The following is a 20617-nucleotide window of genomic DNA, read 5'->3' on the forward strand; positions in this document are numbered from 1 at the left end:
TTAAAACACAGTAAATATGAAGGTAAATCTAAGGCTTATAAAGTGTCCCGTTCAACTTCAACTCTGATCGATTTGTTCAGTCTGTGAATATTTACTTCATGTGATTTCAGTGTGTTATAAACAGACGTGAGTGACAGATGTACTGTACATTACTGTAAATATTCTAATAATGTTCTCATGATGATCAATCAGTAAACCTCAGTCAACAAAACAACCTGCTACATGCCTCAGTCTGTTTATTTTCAATACAGAGTAAGTGATTACAAATGACTCAGAAGGCCAAGATTAGAAAAAACAGCAAGATTTATCTTACAGAATAAATAATTAAACACAGCTTGAGAATCTATTTTGAGTCTCAGCATCACACGGCAAAAAGATAAACTAGACTGTAAAAAAAAGTGCACGGAACCTCTGGAGTCGTATTTTCACTGTGTGTGTGTGTGTGTGTGTGTGTGTGTGTGTGTGTGTGTGTGTGTGTGTGTGTGTTTCCAGGCTCACACAGTGGTTTCAGTGGTCTGTAGGAAGGACTGAGCTCTCGAGTGACGGAAGAACAGAGCCATGTTGTCTGTGCCGTTTCTGGAGATGGACGAGCTGTGCAGCCGGTAGTCTCGGCCAATGTAACGCTTCAGACACACACTCCTCCACTTCCTCTTTAGCTCACCCTGGACCTGCCACACACACACACACACACACACACACACACACACACACAAAGAAATTCTCAGCACCTGGACCCTAAAAATTGTATTACATGAAATAATTTGATGAACACAGACTGTGTGTCCTAACATATCACACACACACACACACACACACACACACACACACACACACACACACACAGAGTCACTCACCTCACTGTTAAGAAAGCAGTATAAAATGGCCACCACCAGCCCCTGTACAGAAGCGTGACGTACAGTATCAGGGTTACAGGACAATAAATTATAATCATAATCTGATTTCTGCATTTGTTTAACTGGAATATGTTTCTTACCTGGAAAGAGCCGAGACCGAGGTCAAAGAATATTTTATAGTCTTTAAAAATGTCATTTTGACTTTCTTCTCTCATGTACACAAACACCACGTAATTCACCCCGAACAGTGGAATCAACAGCAGCGTCGACTTCGCCAGCCTCCTGCAGAACAGAAGCTTTTTACAGCATTTGGAAAACTTGTGTATTTTACTAAAGAACAAACAAAGCAGCAGCTGCATCTATACATGCAATTCAAAGCAGAAAAGTCTGATGAAGGTTTAATTAAAGCACATTAGAGCAGAACAGCGAAAACTAGTGAAGAAGAAACGTGAAGAGAAAAACATGAGACGAGAAGAAAACCGCAGGAGACAACCGCAGCCCGGACCGGGACGTCTCCACTGCCACGTCCAAACCTTCATGTTTCTAATTTCAAGTTCAAGTTTAAATGCAAGTCGGATTTTATCGTCATTTCACCCACGTACAGTTCAGACACAGTGAAACAGAACCACGTTCCTCCAGGACCGAGGAGCCTCGTACATCATCAATGAACAGAAACTAACTAAGAACCCTAATTAGCTGAGACAATTAGAACTTCTGAAAGGCAAAAATACACAGGAAGGAAGCTACTAAAGGAAAAATATCAGACATTTTTTCACCTTGCTCTGACCTTCATTCTTTTAAAATTTATTTTAAAATCTAATCAATAATTCATTTGTAGATTGTATAAATGATTCCATTTTTGATACGGTTTGTATCCTGTGGCAGGAATTTATTTACAGGGTCGGTGTCTGATGGACCTCCTGGTCCAACACCTCAGCCACGAGCCACACCCGTCCCCAGCTGTAGATCACGGTGCTAATTATTGGAAAAACGTGACAAGAATAATTTTGGATGGATGTATGGACAGACAAAAACTTACGCCAGAGGAAAAAACACAGGAACTACATAAGACTCGTTTACTTTCACTCTCGAGAGTGAGACACAGAGATAAAGAAACAAACAGAGAGTGAGACAGACAGACAGACAGACAGACAGACAGACAGAGAGTGAGACGTAAACCCTGAACACCACCTGTACTGACTCTGGTCGTTTCCCCCTACGTCCGGGCAACGCACCTTCTGAACCAGAATCTGAATAATGCTGATGAACAGAATGAAGTTGATCTGAAGAGAGACAGAAAGATGGAGATGAGACGACTGTGTTCTTCTAAAGAATGGATTTATTATGGTTTTGTTCCAGTTTGCATGGCGGCCGTGATACAGACTGGGAGGGTAAAGCTCTAACGACGCGCACGGGTCAGTGGGCCTTACTATAACGGAGGCCATGACGGGCCAGTCGATCACTCGCCACGGAATCGTAGCTTCATTTCTCTCCCAGCACCTGTTGGAGGAGATGAACAGATTTCAGCGAGCGCTCCGTTATATTTTAGTGAAATGTTTAATACTGAATTCTGTGTGTATCGGCTGCTCATGAGGAACTCGTGCTCACCCCGTGTCCTCCAAATAAATCCTACAAATGATCCACGCTGTCACAAACATGGTCGGGAATCCTGCTCGAAAAAAACAGAAGACTGTTATTAATTGGAAGTTTTGATTTATTACTCTGCATTGAATTTAAAATAGTTCAATACAAAAGTAGACTTTATGTTCGGGATGCACTGACGCCGTATACCTGTTTCATCAGTACTATAAGTACTTCCACTTAAAATAAGAATATTATTGTGCTGTAAATAAACACTACTAGGGTTGGAGTCACAGCAGGGACACAACGTTCATTTCACGTGAATGTGCAAATATCAGATCGTTTTTATGTGTTGATGCAGTTTTTCTTTCCAAGCTGGAAATTTTTAGACTGTTTCACATTTTGTGTTTATTCAGCATGATAAATAGTGTTATTTCACTTTCACAGACAGACAGACAGACAGACAGACAGACAGAGACAGGCCAAAAGCTGCACTGCTAACCTCAGTTAACCAGACGGACTACAGACAGAGACGTAACAAAAACAACAGCATTAAATTAACTCTGCTGTTATTTACTGACATCACACTTAGAGAGGAGACGAAGATTGTTCCCCTTCATCCTCCTATTGTAAACATTGTTGTAAACATTGACACGTGACACACGTTGTGCAGCGAGCATCTGACTCCGCCGTGAAGTGGAATCCGTGCAGAAGTATTGGAACAGTATTATGAGTACCAGAAGATGCAGTAACACACTGATAACCGATAAACCGACACAAACCGATGTGTGTGTGTGGGTGTGTGTGTGTGTGTGTGTAAATAACATTTATCATCTCTGTTCTGGCTCCATTATAAACAAGTGAAATGTGGTGAAAATGACACAGGGAGATGTTTAAGGTGAGATGGTGTAAACAGACGTACCCCATCCGATAAAGAGGTAGACGAGGAAGTGATGATTCTTGAAGAAGATCACCATCAGCAGAGTGTGAAGGTACAGACCCTCCACCAGCAGCCAGAAGAAATTCGCCATAATGAAATAGTGAAAACTGACCAGACTGACTTTACATCCGATCTGAGGAACAGAGAGCAGAAAACAGCAATGAAGTAAATTTAAATAAAAGAGAGTTCTTTTTCTGTACATTGGGTCAGAACTTGATGTTTCCGTGATATTTTCATGTCTCATACATTGAAGGACCAGAAACCAGTGTCAGAAAACTCTGTCTGTCTGTCTGTCCGTCTGTCCGTCTGTCCGTCTGTCTGTCTGTCCGTCTGTCTGTCTGTCTGTCTGTCTGTCTGTCTGTCCACCCAGAGTTTGTCATTATCACACAAAACTGGTTGAACAGAATTTAATGAAACTTTGCCATTTCTTCTGTATTGGCTTCAAGTTAAATCTGCGCCATTAATGAAAGGAAACGTTGAGTAAAAGTGAAGTTATGAGCAGTTGTGTGCCTGATTATAAACGGCAAGTTTTAATAGTGTACAGCGCAAGTAAATAAATAAACAAACATATAATAAACATATGCACAGGTGAGACAAATGAAAGGAAAATAAATGCCTTAAATAACAAAAACATTTTATAATCAAAACAGCTTTTATTCTCCTTGTGACAGATTCCACAAAGTTGTACTGGAGTGTTGATGATGGGGGTTTAGAAATGCTGTGTGTGTGTGTGTGTGTGTGTGTGTGTGTGTGTGTGTGTGTGTGTGTGTGTCAGTGGTCCTGAGAGAACTTGTCATTAATTATCATCATCATCTAACCATTCACTGATCTAGGGACTTAATAAGGGCGGAGTCATGGAAGTGACCCCGCCCACTGGGATGGAAACGTTTCATCGTAGATCCCCAGCCATCACAATACTCCTGTCACAAAAGAAATCCCTGCATGTGGAACCGGAATCCATCATGACGACGACCCTGTGGGATGAAGAGTGTGTCGAGTGTCCTTTGTGCCTCGTTCTTGACCTTCCAGATGCTCGTATTGTCCCATGGATACGCGGATACTCCTGTTGTTCTGGACAATATTATTATGGATGTCTTTCCTAATGAATTAATGTTTTGCATGTCACATTTTTCTACGAATACCTTCTTTAAGATCTGAGAGCCTTATTTTAAATTTCTGGTAGGTTTGTTATCCTCCTGTGTATTACAGGGGTTTCCTAATCCAGTGTAGGGATAATGTTGTCATCTGTTTACTGATATATCTGCTCATCTGTGTATTCATTTATTTTATTTATTTTCTTTCCTCTCATGTTCATCTATGTTCTGAGCTATTGTTGTGTTTATTAAAAGAAATGTGTCGAGCATCTCGTCCTGATGTCACTCAACACCACTGGACCATCAGCTTGGGGACGACCTGGAACTGGAGCCTCTACAACATCCGAACATCAGCACCTGAGCTCACTAACGCTCTTATAGCTGAATGAACACACACACACACACACACACACACACACTCACACACACACACACACACACACACACACACATACACACACTCACTCCCAACATCTAGCGGGAAGTCTTAACAGAAGACTGGAGCGCAGTAGAACATTAGAACAGCGAACACAGGAGAATCAATTTGGAATGGAATGAGCATGTGTGTGTGTGTGTGTGTGTGTGTGTGTGTGTGTGTGTGTGGTCGTTGGGTGCCTATAGTTTTAGCCATATAGTGCTCATGAGCTCACCAGTGACGGCTGTTTGTCACACTGCGTGTTCTCACTGTGAGAGAATAAAATGGCGTCCTTGGTCAACACGGCTATGGATCTCAGGATGAAGGAGAAGAAGAGGTTCAGATGGATGTAGTTCCTGGTGCAGTGGAGCTTCCTGCAGACATGCATTCAAATATTAAGCAAGTTCTCCAAATATCACACCAGTTTAAATGTTAGGCAATCTGTAATTCTTCTACCTCCCAGTTTTTATGGAAATATTTCAGCTCCAGTCGTATAAACACTTTGGGGGCGAGACAGAAGCCCGAGCACGGTGTTTATACTCTGTGTCTAAAGCCCTGAATTATGGTTGGTTCAAGAATAGAGCCAAATACTTACGGCTTGTTTAATGGCTGTGTGTGTGCGTGTGTGTGTGTGTGTGTGAGAGAGAAAAGACACCTGAAAAGACACAGGATGGCACTGCCGGTGAGGAGAGCGATGAGAGACAGACTGTGTCCCAGTGTGTACAGCGTCTTCACCACCATGTAAAACACTTCCTGCTGAAACAAGTTAAAGAAGTCAGGTGTCACTCCGAGCTCCACTGGAATGTCTTCATTTCCTTTAAAACCAAATTGTCCCCAATTAATCCCAGCCAGGATGTTTAGAAAGACTCAGAGTGAGTGACATGAGCGACCCTTTAACGCGTCTGAGTCCATCAGAACAGCCAGTCTGAGCCGGGTCAGAACCGAGGCTTTAGTGAGAGGGAGAGTCAGGAGCCTCCTCTCTAAACAACATTCTTTATGCCTTACACATTCCCACCTTGGCACATTCACACACACACACACACACACACACACACACACGCACGCACGCACGCACACACGCACCATCACATATTCATCATCACATATTCACAATATCATAAAGTCACACCATCACCTTCACCCAGTTACATATTCGCCCGCTCATGCATTTACAATCTTCTTAAATAAATAAATAAATAAATAAATAAATTCTTCATAAATAAGTCAACAGCACTGCTAGCTGAAGTTTTTTTCTCAATGTGTTTAGCATTCTAAAAAAGATACTTTAAAGTTGTTGTTTACATCCAAACTATGTTTTTTATTTATTAAAGTGAAATGAAAACATTTTTAATAGAAATGAAGTAAAGAAACCGTTTGTAGTTTAATTAAACTGTAAATAACTCTGAAACTGAGCAACAACACGTTCGCCCCCGGTCACCGCACACAAGCCGCGTTAATTCCCAAACTCGAAGGTTAAATGCGTCACGGCGAGACAGTCTCATTGCCCAAGTCAGGACAGGTACGGAAGGAAAGGAAGCCAGACGCCCACATGTTGGCAGAGGCAAGTCAAGGAGCCTCTTTGGAAGGTTTTCCGGGGGATGCCCATGGAAAGTCTCTGTGGAGTCTCATAAAACATGACATAAAAGCAGCACAAGGTCCTGTGAAGGTCAGCAGCATGTTTTATATCAGAGCAGCTTGAAGTCCCGGAGCTTAAGACATGAAAGGTAACTCAGGTCTCCATCCACAGAGAGTTAATCTCCTTTCAAGAAGGGTTTAGTTTGAACTGATGAGGTGTCAAGGACAAATTGTGTAAATGAACTAATGGATGCATCTTGTGAGGATTTTTCCCGGTGAAGTAAACATCTAAAACACTCCTGATCTTCTTCTTCAAAGTGCATTTGATTCTCCAACGTTTAAACCCTCCGTGTCTGCATTAATTCACCACTAAACCTGCCATGAAGACTCTTAAATGTGACAGAGCATCTCGGACGAGTGACAGGAGGAAATGTAAACTCATATATGCATCAGTGAAGATCAGTGTTTGTTCCATCATAAACCATCAGGAGGAAAACAGTGTCGCCTTCACTCATGTCAGAGATAGACCCAGGAACGGATACTGTCCACCCCTCTGTCCTTCAGGTCACTCCTCGTACCATTTACTGAAGTGATCAGCATCACACCATCAACCAACATCACAACATCCCCTATGTTTCTGGTTATGGGTGTGTATTCCCAGCATGACATGACCCAGCTTCTCAATTGAAAGCCACTCTTTATTCACACAACAGGGCGGAAACATACAGCCAAGGGTTTTGTGACCTTCCAGGTTTTGATGCCTCAGGACTCCTGACTATGATGTCATGTGAAGTCTTCAAAATGCCTCTTCACACCAGAGTGGTGCTTTGACTTATTCATCATCTGCAGTAATATCTCTCTTAAATATCTGCACTCCACTGGAGCTTGTGTGCATTGACGTCTGGTCTGGTCTGCTGAAAACTATAACAGCTCAATAACAATTATCAATTTCACACATGGTTTCCTTTTTGGGATCAGACAGCAAATCAGGGCCATAAAAATGGGATCTCTTCGGTGTGTATGTTTTTGCCCAGGGTACTGCCTTTGAGACTGACCTTCTAACAGAACTAACGTGGCTCTCTGGTGGTGGCATGATTTTTTTTTTGCTTAGTGTACAACCTCATACAAGGAACAGGGGTGGCTCGGTGCTTGCGGTGTTGGACTGCTGATTGAAGGTCTCCGGCTCGAGCCCCGACACCACAAGGTCACCACTGTTGGACCCTTGAGCGAGGTCCTTTACCCCCAAGTGCTCAGATACAATCGGGCATTAAGCTGACAAACCCACCCTGTAAATAACTGCCACAGGAACAAGGGGTGTACTGTATATCCGTCGCCCGATGTGCCGGGGATCGCGTAGACAGAACAACACACAACAAATCTCATACGTCAGGTTTTTCCTCTTTTACTTTATCCTCATGTCTCTGTCTCCCTGGTGTCCACTCTACTCACCTTGTTGGGTTTGGATTCAGAAAAACAGATGCTGTGGATGCTGGGGTACGGGTCCGACCAGCCCTCGGCTGTACAGGTCCTGCTGATGTTCCCTGAAAAGAAACGCAAGCAGAGACGTTGTGACGCAGGGTTACTGAGGACGAGACACCGAGCGTGATCGCTGTAGTAACATACTCACATCAATTTAATGCATTTATTTAGTTTAGATAAAGAAAAGAGTAAAGTGTGAGAGGACTAAGCCCTGAACTAATCTACTGTACAATAAGACACGCGTCTCACCAGGACATTAGATGTTGTGTTCATTATTCAAGGCTAAATATTTAGCGCAGTTGCAGTTGGTCGCAGACATAAACTGTAAAATGTAAACTGTCCTGACACACATCTGTGGCACATCTGTTTAATTCAGTGTTTGACCACCATGAAACAATCACACACTCGTGTAAACACACACAATAGAGATGAATTCCCTCGTCTCACTCATTCTTCTTGTACAGAGTCACGGGAGGCCTGGAGCCTGGAGCCTGGAGGAACGAGGCGGGGTTCACACCGGACGGGGAGCCACCACAACTTATTTCTGTTCTTTATAGAAAGATATTGTGTGAAATCATTTCTGGTGGAGACATGAGACAACCCTGCACAGAGATGTGTGTGTGTGTGTGTGTGTGTGTGTGTGTGTGTGTGTGTGTGTGTGTGTGTGTGTGAGAGAGAGAGAGAGAGAGAGAGAGCAATACAAAGCACATAATAAGATCAAAAGATTGGAACTAACCCTAACCCTAAGAAGACATACTTGAGTATCCAGGACATGGTCAAGATCCAGGGCACACATTAACCATACAGCCACTTCCACGCCCCACCCACATACCCTCCCCCCACTCTTCCAAAACACAACACAACACACACCCACACCCACCCACACACACACACACACACACACACACACACACACACACACACACACACACACTACAGCTCCTATGGTGCAGAAACCAAATTACCGTCTTGGCCAAAGAGGTTTCTCAGAGCCTCTGGACAGGAATTGGTGATGACTTCACCCACCTCTGCTTGGTGCCAACAGGAAAAGTTGTCCCACATGCCCGGGCAGCCTGTGGAGAGAAACCTACATCACTACACACATATTACACACACTACAGTAGGACACACAGTGTAGAGTCAGTAGAGCCCCGCTGTGTTCAGACAGGCGAGTCTGTGAGAATGTCTCCATGTGGTTCGTGTAGTGACCCTGAGAAGATAAGATCTAAGCAGCGTGGTTCCTGCATCTCCAGCGCTTCTATAATAAACCAGCGGTGAGTAAAATGTTTCACAAGTCACAGGAGCGCGCTTTTGTTTTCACTCGCGTAAACAGTTTATATCCAGACACCAGACGCAGCAGCTCTCGCTCAAGCACTGGGAGTAAAATAGGCTCAGCAGCCTGACCAGCTCCGTCCCTTATCATCCTCATCATCAGCAGCTCTTCTGGAAAAAGAAACGCCTTGGGTGGTTAAAGATGCTGTACATAAATGCTTAAGAACATTCAGGTTCATTCAGGAGCTACTAGATGATCAGCCTTTTAATTAGAACTATAGCGCAGTCATTTTTTGAACTTTTGCTGTGTATTAAAGCGAACACCAGGACGGTCAGGAACAAGAACAGTTTCTCTCTCCAGGAACCTCATGAACAGTTAGATCTTCTCTCACGGTGCAATAACGACATCTGCAACACTGTGAAATACCTCTGATGTTTATTTATACCTCGCATCCTCTTCAAACTCATGTTGTTCAGTTGTTTTATCTTGTGTGTGTGTGTGTGTGTGTGTGTGTGTGTGTGTGTGTGTGTGTGTGTGTGTGTGTGTGTTGTTGTTGTCGTCTCTGGAAACTTCTGTCATCAATCAAATTCCTCGCAGGTGCAAATGTAGCTAGCAACAAACGCTCTTTCTGACTGTGATTGTTCCAGAGGTGATGGAGTACACAGAGATCTACAGGACGTGGAAACAGGTTCAGCTGACGTCTGAGACCTTTTACTGTCAGGAGGAGCGATTCACACCGTGATAAATTCACTGCTGGATCAGGGAGACGTTTAAGCACAACCTGCTTTATTCACACGCTCCACTTCTCCGACGGCATTACACACGGTGGTTTAATGATTAACCCGAAGGACGACGACATCACCGAGGGGATTTTTTTATATTCAGTATTTATAATCAGATTTATAATCAGTGGTAATGTAAATCTGTAAGCTGTATATATTAAAGACATGGAGTGTAAAATATATCACTTAGTTAAAAGAAATTAAGTTATTAAAGTCTGTCACTGTGTTAACGAGAAAAAAACGTCCAATGTTCTGTTTCAGGTTAAGTTAAGCCTTTATTTGTAACTTAAACATTACTGCTCATTCAAATTCTTCCCTCACATATTCCAGCGTCACTAGGCCCAGAGCTGATACGGTCGTACCTGAAGCAGATACAGTAGGGTTAAGGGCCTCGCTCAAGGGCCCAACAATGGCAACCTGTCGGAGCTGGGACGCAAACCACCAACCTTTCAATCTGTAACTCAGTGCCATAACCCTCTGAGCCACCACCATGAGACTGATTCATGATTCCACAACGTCTAACAGATTATAAAGCATTCAATCTCTTTGGACTGAGGAACATTGTGAAAGAAACACATCTGGAATCTATGATCTATACACATGTGGTTATTGGAAAATGTGATGGGGCACACATATTAATAATAATAATAATAATAATAATAATAATAATAATAATAACAGGGCTAGAGATAGGAGCTAAGACAGGCTCTGGGTTGTCAGGAGGCGCTTCCAGTTGACTGGACAATTACAGTTTAGGTGATCAGGGAGACAGGAAGGAGGGAACTTGGTGTAACATCAGAAAAGGGAAAGGTGGACAAGGAGACTTGATGAAAAAGCGTATGACAGGGTGCCAAGAGAGGAGCTGTGGTGTTGTATGAGAAGGTCTGGAGTGACAGAGAAGTATGTTAGAGTGGTGCAGGACATGTATGAGAGCTGTAAGACAGTGGTGAGATGTGCTGTAGGTGTGACAGAAGAGTTCAAGGTGGAGGTGGGTCTGCATCAAGGATCGGCTCTGAGCCACTTCTTGTTTGCTCTGGTGATGGACAGGATGACAGATGAGATGAGTCTCCATGGACTATGATGCTTGCAGATGACATTGTGTTTTGTAACTAGAGAGATGGAGGTATGCTCTGGAAAGCGGAGGAATGAAGGTTAGCCGTAGCAAGACGGAATACATGTGTGTGAATGAGAGGGACCCAGGAGGATCGGTGAGGCTACAGGGAGGTAAAGAAGGTGCAGGATTTTAAGTACTTGGGGTCAACTGTCCAGAGCAACGGAGAGTGTGGAAAGGAGGTGAAGAGGCGGGTACAGGCAGGTTGGAATGGGTGAAGAAAAGTGTCAGGTGTGTTGTGCGATAAAAGAGTATCAGCGAGAATGAAAGGAAAGGTGTACAGGACAGTGGTGAGACCAGCGATGCTCTATGGCTTAGAGACAGTGGCACTGAAAAAAAGACAGGAGGCAGAGTTGGAGGTAGCAGAGCTGAATATGTTGAGGTTCTCCTTGGGAGTGACAAGGATGGATAGGATTAAGAATGAGTTTATCAGAGGGACAACCCACGTTAGATGTTTTGGAGATAAAGTCAGAGAGGCCAGAGTGAGGTGGTTTGGGCATGTTCAGAGGAGAGATGGTGAATATATCGGTAGAAGGATGCTGAGGTTGGAACTGCCAGGCAGGAGGTCTAGAGGAAGACCAAAGAGGAGATTTATGGATGCAGTGAGAGAGGACATGAAGTTAGTTGGTGTGAGAGAAGAGGATGCAGAGGATAGGGTTAGATGGAGGCAGATGATTCGCTGTGGAGACCCCTGAAAGGGAACAGCCCAAAGACAAAGAAGATATCAAGTCCCAGTATAAATGCTTATTTAATTAGTTAAAGTAATTCTACACAAAATCATTCAAGAAGAAACTCATTTAAAACTCATTTGAAACTAAATATACAAAAAACACTGCTGAACATTAAAGAAGACTTTCTAAGAGACAGGTCTTGACTTTTGCCATGTAAAAGATCGACACAGAGGGACCTTAAGTAGCTGAGACAGACAGACAGAGAGAGAGAGAGAGAGAGAAATCAGGAACATATGACTGACTTTTCTCTTGTTAACACAGTGAGACACTTTAATAATTTTATTTTTAAAACTGACTGCATTGTGAGATACTGTATGTCCTCAAAAAATAGGCAAAAAAATAATGTGACCTGAAGACCAGCGACAAGTGTTCTAACATCACACCTGAACAACGATCCAATAAAAACTGACTTGTAATTACATTTTTTCGATAAAGATTTAAATAAACCATAAACCATAAAATGGCATTGAATTTGCCGGACCGTATGTCGCGCCTCGTACCTCCGGACTCCAGACGTCCCTCCAGTTCAGACAGACACTCGCTCTCCGCTGACTGCAGGTCGAACCAGAAGTGGCAGCTCGGATGTCTGGCGCTGACCTTTACACAGAAACACAGAATCATGAGTGAAGTTCCTCTGCTGTTCCTCCTCACAGCTTCTCCACTTTACTGTGAACGTCTTAGGATAAATATTTAAACTCTTGTCACTGTGATCCTGATTAAAGCAGGGGAGAGATTTTAAGCAGCTGAGAGTGCTCAGAGGCTTCATCAAATTCAAGCTTTAAAACTTCACTTGTGAAGTCAGAGATCTTCTGAGAGGTCAGAGGCAATTACACTGAACGCTGTTTTCTGGGATCTGAGCAGAAAAAAACAAAAACCCTGAGACATTAATGGATTTCCACCCTGATCTCCCTGGTCACAGAGAAAATCCTTTCAGTGGGATGATGGTGAGCTTTAAGGCACAGGGGAGGACACACACACACACGCACGCACACACACACACACCACAGTAACGTTACGGTGTTTTATAGCTGTTGTGAAATTAATTCATTAACTTGGCTAATGTTAGAAACTGTTTCCTTGCTTCATGCTTTGTTTGAATCCCAGGACAAAATCATTTGTTTGTCCAGTGACGCACAGAGACAGGTCTCCACCACTGGACAAAAGAAAGAGACAGATATACAGTCCACTCTTTCTTCACTAGACAACCTAAAAGACAGACAGACAGACAGACAGACAGACCAGCAGCAAATGATCGAGTATCTTCAGTCTTATCCGGGTTAAATCCCTTTTACAAAATGTTCAGAAATAATTAGTGTATACATACACGCAGGAGTATTAAATAAGATAATACAGACTTTATCAATCAGTTTAAGTCAAAAACCACACGCACTTACTGAAGGCTGGAGGAACAATTTAGTTTTTTCTTGAAACATCTGGATTCAGCATCACACACAGTGTTGAGACCGAGAGCTTTAAATCAGAATGTTCACATCAGATGTTTTAGCATATTGTCTATCTCACAGAGATGATAATCGCTGACACCAAAGGAAAATTCATCCATTTCTGTGTTTCATTAGGAATCGCATCTGATATTCAGTTCCATTTTAAACAAGTTTCATGTGTTCTGTTTTATAAACGTTTTATGTGTTGCACTTTAAATGACAAATTTGAGTTAAGAACTTAATAAAACTTCATACAGTCATGTGTAAAAGTCGGTGCCAAATCTTTTACTTCTGTGTTTTTTGTGTAATAACATAATAAAAATCATCTAACCCAAGCGGGTCTCAGTATTCAGGAAACACAAGTCACTTCAGATAAACAACAACAGCATCTACCCCTGTTTACACTCTGCCATTAAGTTAAGCCTTTATTGGTCACACATTACAGCACAGTGAAATTCTCTCTTTACATATCCCAGCTGTAACTGGACAGGGTTATAAAATATTTCCAAACAATTTCGAGTTCAATGTTCAACAGTGCGGTAGATTATTCAAGCCAGTGGTCAGTCTTCCCAAGAGTGGACGTCCCAGCACATTCACCCCAAGGTCAGACCATGCAGTGTGACCTCTCAGAGCCTACAGGCCTCGCTGAGCTGGTTACATGGTAAAGTCCATGACAGCACAACTGCAAGAAGACTGAAAGAAATACAGCTTGCTCGGAATGGAATTAACCCGAAGTGTCGTGGCGGTTTCTTAAGTGAGCTGTGCACAGGCGAAAGCCCAAAAACCTCAATGAACTGAAGCGATGTTGTAAAGAAGAATGTGAGAGACTGATGAAGTCATACAGGAAACCAGTACTTCAAGTTAGTGCTGCTGAAGGCGGATCTACAAGCTGTTGAATCAGGGGTGTACTTTTTTTTGCCCCCTTTTTTTCTTTCCGGTTTCATTTTTATAGTGAAAAATTTTATATGTTGTTGTTTGTCTGAGGTTGTATTTGCCAATCAGATGATTTTTATCATGTTTTTACATATAGTTTATCCGTACAAGGCCTGCTACTGTATATTCTGAATTAAAGTGTTTATCTTAAATAAAACACGAAATACACATCGTGACATTGCTGATGACCCCAGAGGAAAAAATCAACACACAAACCGTCTCAGTCTGACCGAGGACTTTACACTCCTGGTCCGTACCATCGCAAGTCATCACTCACACACTCACTCATTCTCTATAGCACTCATTCTGTACAGGATCACAGGAGGCCTGGAGCCTCTCCCAGGGAACACCAGACACAACCACACACACATTTACACACTCACACACACACACATTCACACTTACACACACACACTCACACACACACACACTCATGCACACACACACACTCACACACACACACACACACACACACACACACACTCTCACACACACACACACACACTCACACTCACACACAGACCCAAGACGGGAATTGAACCTCGACCCTGGTGGTGCCAAGTGGTGGGTATTAGTAGGTGAGATAGGGGTATTAGTTGGTGAGATGGGCGTATTAGTAGGTGAGATGGGGTATTAGTTGGTGAGATGGGGGTATTAGTAGGTGAGATAGGGGTATTAGTAGGTGAGATAGGGGGATTAGTAGGTGAGATGGGGGTATTAGTAGGTGAGATAGGGGTATTAGTAGATGAGATAGGGGTATTAGTAGATGAGATAGGGGTATTAGTAGGTGAGATATGGGTATTAGTAGGTGAGATGGAGGTATTAGTAGGTGAGATAGGGGGATTAGTAGGTGAGATAGGGGTATTAGTAGGTGAGATAGGGGTATTAGTAGGTGAGATGGGGGTATTAGTAGGTGAGATAGGGGGATTAGTAGGTGAGATGGGGGTATTAGTAGGTGAGATAGGGGGATTAGTAGGTGAGATGGGGGTATTAGTAGGTGAGATAGGGGGATTAGTAGGTGAGATAGGGGTATTAGTAGGTGAGATGGGGGTATTAGTAGGTGAGATGGGGTATTAGTTGGTGAGATGGGCGTATTAGTAGGTGAGATGGGGTATTAGTTGGTGAGATGGGCGTATTAGTAGGTGAGATAGGGGGATTAGTAGGTGAGATGGGGGTATTAGTAGGTGAGATAGGGGGATTAGTAGGTGAGATGGGGGTATTAGTAGGTGAGATAGGGGGATTAGTAGGTGAGATAGGGGTATTAGTAGGTGAGATGGGGGTATTAGTAGGTGAGATAGGGGGATTAGTAGGTGAGATAGGGGTATTAGTAGGTGAGATGGGGGTATTAGTAGGTGAGATAGGGGTATTAGTAGGTGAGATGGGGGTATTAGTAGGTGAGATGGGGGTATTAGTTGGTGAGATGGGCGTATTAGTAGGTGAGATGGGGTATTAGTTGGTGAGATGGGCGTATTAGTAGGTGAGATAGGGGGATTAGTAGGTGAGATGGGGGTATTAGTAGGTGAGATAGGGGGATTAGTAGGTGAGATGGGGGTATTAGTAGGTGAGATAGGGGGATTAGTAGGTGAGATGGGGGTATTAGTTGGTGAGATGGGCGTATTAGTAGGTGAGATGGGGTATTAGTTGGTGAGATGGGCGTATTAGTAGGTGAGATAGGGGTATTAGTAGGTGAGATGGGGGTATTAGTAGGTGAGATAGGGGTATTAGTAGGTGAGATGGGGGTATTAGTAGGTGAGATGGGGGTATTAGTTGGTGAGATGGGCGTATTAGTAGGTGAGATGGGGTATTAGTTGGTGAGATGGGCGTATTAGTAGGTGAGATAGGGGGATTAGTAGGTGAGATGGGGGTATTAGTAGGTGAGATAGGGGTATTAGTAGGTGAGATGGGGGTATTAGTAGGTGAGATAGGGGTATTAGTTGGTGAGATGGGCGTATTAGTAGGTGAGATAGGGGGATTAGTAGGTGAGATGGGGGTATTAGTAGGTGAGATGGGGTATTAGTTGGTGAGATGGGCGTATTAGTAGGTGAGATAGGGGGATTAGTAGGTGAGATGGGGGTATTAGTAGGTGAGATGGGGTATTAGTTGGTGAGATGGGGGTATTAGTAGGTGAGATAGGGGTATTAGTTGGTGAGATGGGCGTATTAGTAGGTGAGATGGGGGTATTAGTAGGTGAGATGGAGGTATTAGTAGGTGAGATAGGGGGATTAGTAGGTGAGATGGGGGTATTAGTAGGTGAGATAGGGGTATTAGTAGATGAGATAGGGGTATTAGTAGGTGAGATATGGGTATTAGTAGGTGAGATGGAGGTATTAGTAGGTGAGATAGGGGGATTAGTAGGTGAGATAGGGGTATTAGTAGGTGAGATAGGGGTATTAGTAGGTGAGATGGGGGTATTAGTAGGTGAGATAGGGGGATTAGTAGGTGAGATGGGGGTATTAGTAGGTGAGATAGGGGGATTAGTAGGTGAGATGGGGGTATTAGTAGGTGAGATAGGGGGATTAGTAGGTGAGATAGGGGTATTAGTAGGTGAGATGGGGGTATTAGTAGGTGAGATGGGGTATTAGTTGGTGAGATGGGCGTATTAGTAGGTGAGATGGGGTATTAGTTGGTGAGATGGGCGTATTAGTAGGTGAGATAGGGGGATTAGTAGGTGAGATGGGGGTATTAGTAGGTGAGATAGGGGGATTAGTAGGTGAGATAGGGGTATTAGTAGGTGAGATGGGGGTATTAGTAGGTGAGATAGGGGGATTAGTAGGTGAGATAGGGGTATTAGTAGGTGAGATGGGGGTATTAGTAGGTGAGATAGGGGTATTAGTAGGTGAGATGGGGGTATTAGTAGGTGAGATGGGGGTATTAGTTGGTGAGATGGGCGTATTAGTAGGTGAGATGGGGTATTAGTTGGTGAGATGGGCGTATTAGTAGGTGAGATAGGGGGATTAGTAGGTGAGATGGGGGTATTAGTAGGTGAGATAGGGGTATTAGTAGGTGAGATGGGGGTATTAGTAGGTGAGATAGGGGTATTAGTTGGTGAGATGGGGGTATTAGTAGGTGAGATGGAGGTATTAGTAGTTAACAGATTATGGGTCGTGACTAACCCAACATGCATGAGGAATCACAGAGGAGTTTTCATTTTCTGCAGTGAAAAAGTACTGAACTAGTTACTTTTATCTGAAAGTAACGCTGTAATGTAACTGATTACTTTACAAATTCACTGTCTTTAAAAAGTAATTAGTTATTTAAAAAAAGGAACGTCTCCCAACACTGCACCTCACACACCGTCTCAGACAGACTGATGCATGGCCACGTTTGTTAAAGGTTTAACTCTGGTAAACAGAGTAATTTTACTTACTGTCATTTTAAAATACATAGCCATTTAAATAAATAAAAAATAACAGAAACCCTTTTCTAAATTCCTCATGAATGCAGTCTGAATATCACCACTTCTTGGGATCTTGTAGTTTTTTTGTCATCTTTATCCAGTTAAATTTAAAGATAAATCAACCAGAATTAATTAATCCTCTATTTCACTGAGAAGTTTCAGTCTGAAGCTGGTCTAAGTCTCAATTTCACACAAAAGCCAGAGATCAGATCTACAGCACTAACAAGTCTTGACTCTCAGACACATTCCTAATGCCCATGTAAGAGCAACACCTGTTTAAAAGTTCACTAAACATAGTATAGAGTTCTCCCTTAAATACTAGAAGTGTTTTAAAGCATTACAGACCACGTGAGAAAAACAGCACCAGGTGGAAGAGGAGAGAGAAACACGGCACGTCTACACCATCCTGATGGAAAAAGAGTCTGTTTTAAATGATTTTTATCAGATCTCATTAAAACCAACTGCACTATCAAATGATACATTCGAATATGGAGGACCTTTTTAATCCCAATATGGCACTGATGGAGGATTTTAAAGACACTATACTGTATATGTGCTGAAGGTATGATGTACGGATTTACAAAGTCTAAAATAAATGCCATTTAAGACTTTAAAACTGATTATTGTACAGTATATCTGAAATGTCAGTGCTGTTTGTGCTCACAGTTTTACATTTGAACATTTTCTTTGGACATTAAAAAAAATAAAATGTCCATAAAGTCTGTAATTACTTGTGTTTAATTAAGGCTGAGTGTCCAGGCTGCTTCCCGTCACACGGAGATAAACAGTGTGTGGTGTATAAAACAGGGCTCATTAGCACGGCCCTTAACCCCCTGCTCCAGAGGGCTGCTTCACGCCTGACCCGGTGCTCTCACTCCAACAAGCCGGCAAATGCAAAGAATTCTACTGCACTGTTCCGTACACAGCATATAAATCTCTCTGTTCTGTAATAAAAAAGTGTAATGAAGGTAAAACTCACACAGTCCGCCATCCAGAGCAGCAGGACGCAGGAACACCGCAGCAGGAACATTTCATTCCCTTCGATAGTCCAGAGATTAAGACCGCTTCAGATGTTCTTTACAATCCGTGAACTGAGATAGAGAGCTGATTACAACGAAACGCATAAAACCTACGAGGGCACAAAATCCTGGTGGGGTTTAGAAACCCTGTGCAACTGAGCGGTGGAGTGAAGAGCAAGAGAACAGAAAGGGGGGTTAGGGTTAGTCCGGGATAATGAGCTGCACCTCCTACAGTTCACTCTCTCACTGTCTCACTCTCTCACACACCAGCTACGGTGACACACAGCCCGCACGTCCGAAACACACAGACTTTTATCCCCTATCTCCTAACTTTATCACAATGATTCTACGCAGGCCCGCGGCTATTACTGTTATAACCTCAGTGATGTTTCTGATGAATGTGATTGCTTCTATTTCTGGAAGTATAAAGATATTATCATTTTAAACCACTGAGACTCTGACCAGAATAAAACATCTGCTGATGAATAAACAGAGCAGTAACTTAGCACCGTATACTCTTTACTGCAGGCCGCTGATCTGACCGCACGGCTGCCGGGCAATAAAACCCTCGCGCGCTCATGCACGGCCGCCGTGTGAACACTTGACCCAGAGTAGCGCTCTTTTCAACCGAATTAATGAAATGGGGCGATGATGATGATCCTGGAAGCCTCCGTGTCTGACATGTCGCCACCTAACTGTGATGAGTGATGTATAATTTTAATCTTCAAACAGCAAACTGTATCATCAATGCTTTATAGTCAACATGCAAATATTCTCTAATTCTAATTTGTCTAATTGGATCTAGTTGGAGGTAGATGGTCAGGAAAGCTATAGCGGCATGATGGTGTAGTGTTACCACTGTGGCCCCTCGCCTGCAGGTTCTGGGTTCGATTCCTGCCTTGGGTCTGTGTGTGGAGTTTACATGTTCTCCCTGTGCTTGGTGAGTTTCCTCCCACAGACATTTAGATTAGGTTAATTTCCGTTCCCAAATTGCCTGTAGTGTGTGAATGTTGACCGGAGGTTCTACCACAGTTGTAAAAATGAGCATAAATACAACAGTCATCATTGGCCTCCACGGTCCCTAGTTGGACTACAGAGGTTTGCAGCTGGATAGATTGAGGTTAAGGTTTTCTGCAACGATACATAGATCATCCAGCTGATTTGTGTTCCTTCATGATGGATCATAACGTCTAAAAACATATCATATTCCATTCCGCTATGAGCTGTCACTTTAAACCTCTCATACAGAGGCAGAACCAAACCCTCTACCGTGGCTAAATCCAACCCAGGAGTTAAACCACAAAACACACTGAGTATAATAAGGGTTTGTTATGTACTGGTGTCACACCGTTGAGCTTCTGCAGTCACAGGGTTCCAGGTCCCAGTTACAGGTGAGAATCAGAGCAGCTCTCGGCATTTCATAACAAATCATGAGGTGTATTAAATCATAGACAAGTGTATAAGTTCATAAACACTGTGAGTTCGGCACAGTCCGTGGACTCATAGTTGATTAGTATCATCCTGTAGCTAGCGCATAGCTAGGTCGTAGATGATTACAGGATGAGTTGAGCGATCAAGAGCCGTGAATTTGGCCTGCAGTCACGAACGTGGGAAAAAGGGCGTAACGTGTGCGCAGCATTATTTAACTACAAACGGTAAAGGCCACCAAAAGCGCTCCTCAACTTAAAACTCTTCAACTTGGGTATAACTTTCACATTGCCTGCTTTTAAACAGGTCAGTTAACATACAGACATGATAATATTGGGTCATCTGAAACACTGACCAGAGTAACCACTGCTTCAGAAGGGAAATAATCAGCATTAGAGTATCACTAACATGAGCCAACTAGCTTGTTGCCAACTTTACTCACTATCGTCCGTTGCCTAGTTTGTTGCTAAGCTAAACCAGTTTATCCGCTCTTGTCGCTGCCCTACAATTTTATTACAGAATGTTGCATAACTAAAGTGTGTTTATTAGAGCAGGACAGCGTG

General features: G+C 43.0%; 1 protein-coding gene across 1 annotated transcript; it reads right to left on the bottom strand.

The window, feature by feature from the left end:
• Positions 1–464: 464 nt before the first annotated feature.
• Positions 465–18780, bottom strand: vipr2 (vasoactive intestinal peptide receptor 2). The gene is given in 14 exon segments (XM_053487454.1): positions 465–668; positions 855–896; positions 995–1136; positions 2046–2137; positions 2285–2354; positions 2463–2523; positions 3358–3508; positions 5120–5258; positions 5540–5637; positions 7909–8000; positions 8904–9011; positions 12336–12432; positions 18587–18667; positions 18669–18780. Coding segments are annotated over 14 exon segments (1410 nt in total). The 5' UTR covers positions 18732–18780; the 3' UTR covers positions 465–494.
• Positions 18781–20617: the final 1837 nt, after the last annotated feature.

This window comes from Clarias gariepinus, chromosome 26 (assembly GCF_024256425.1).
Source record: "Clarias gariepinus isolate MV-2021 ecotype Netherlands chromosome 26, CGAR_prim_01v2, whole genome shotgun sequence".
NCBI classification, from domain to species: domain Eukaryota; kingdom Metazoa; phylum Chordata; class Actinopteri; order Siluriformes; family Clariidae; genus Clarias; species Clarias gariepinus.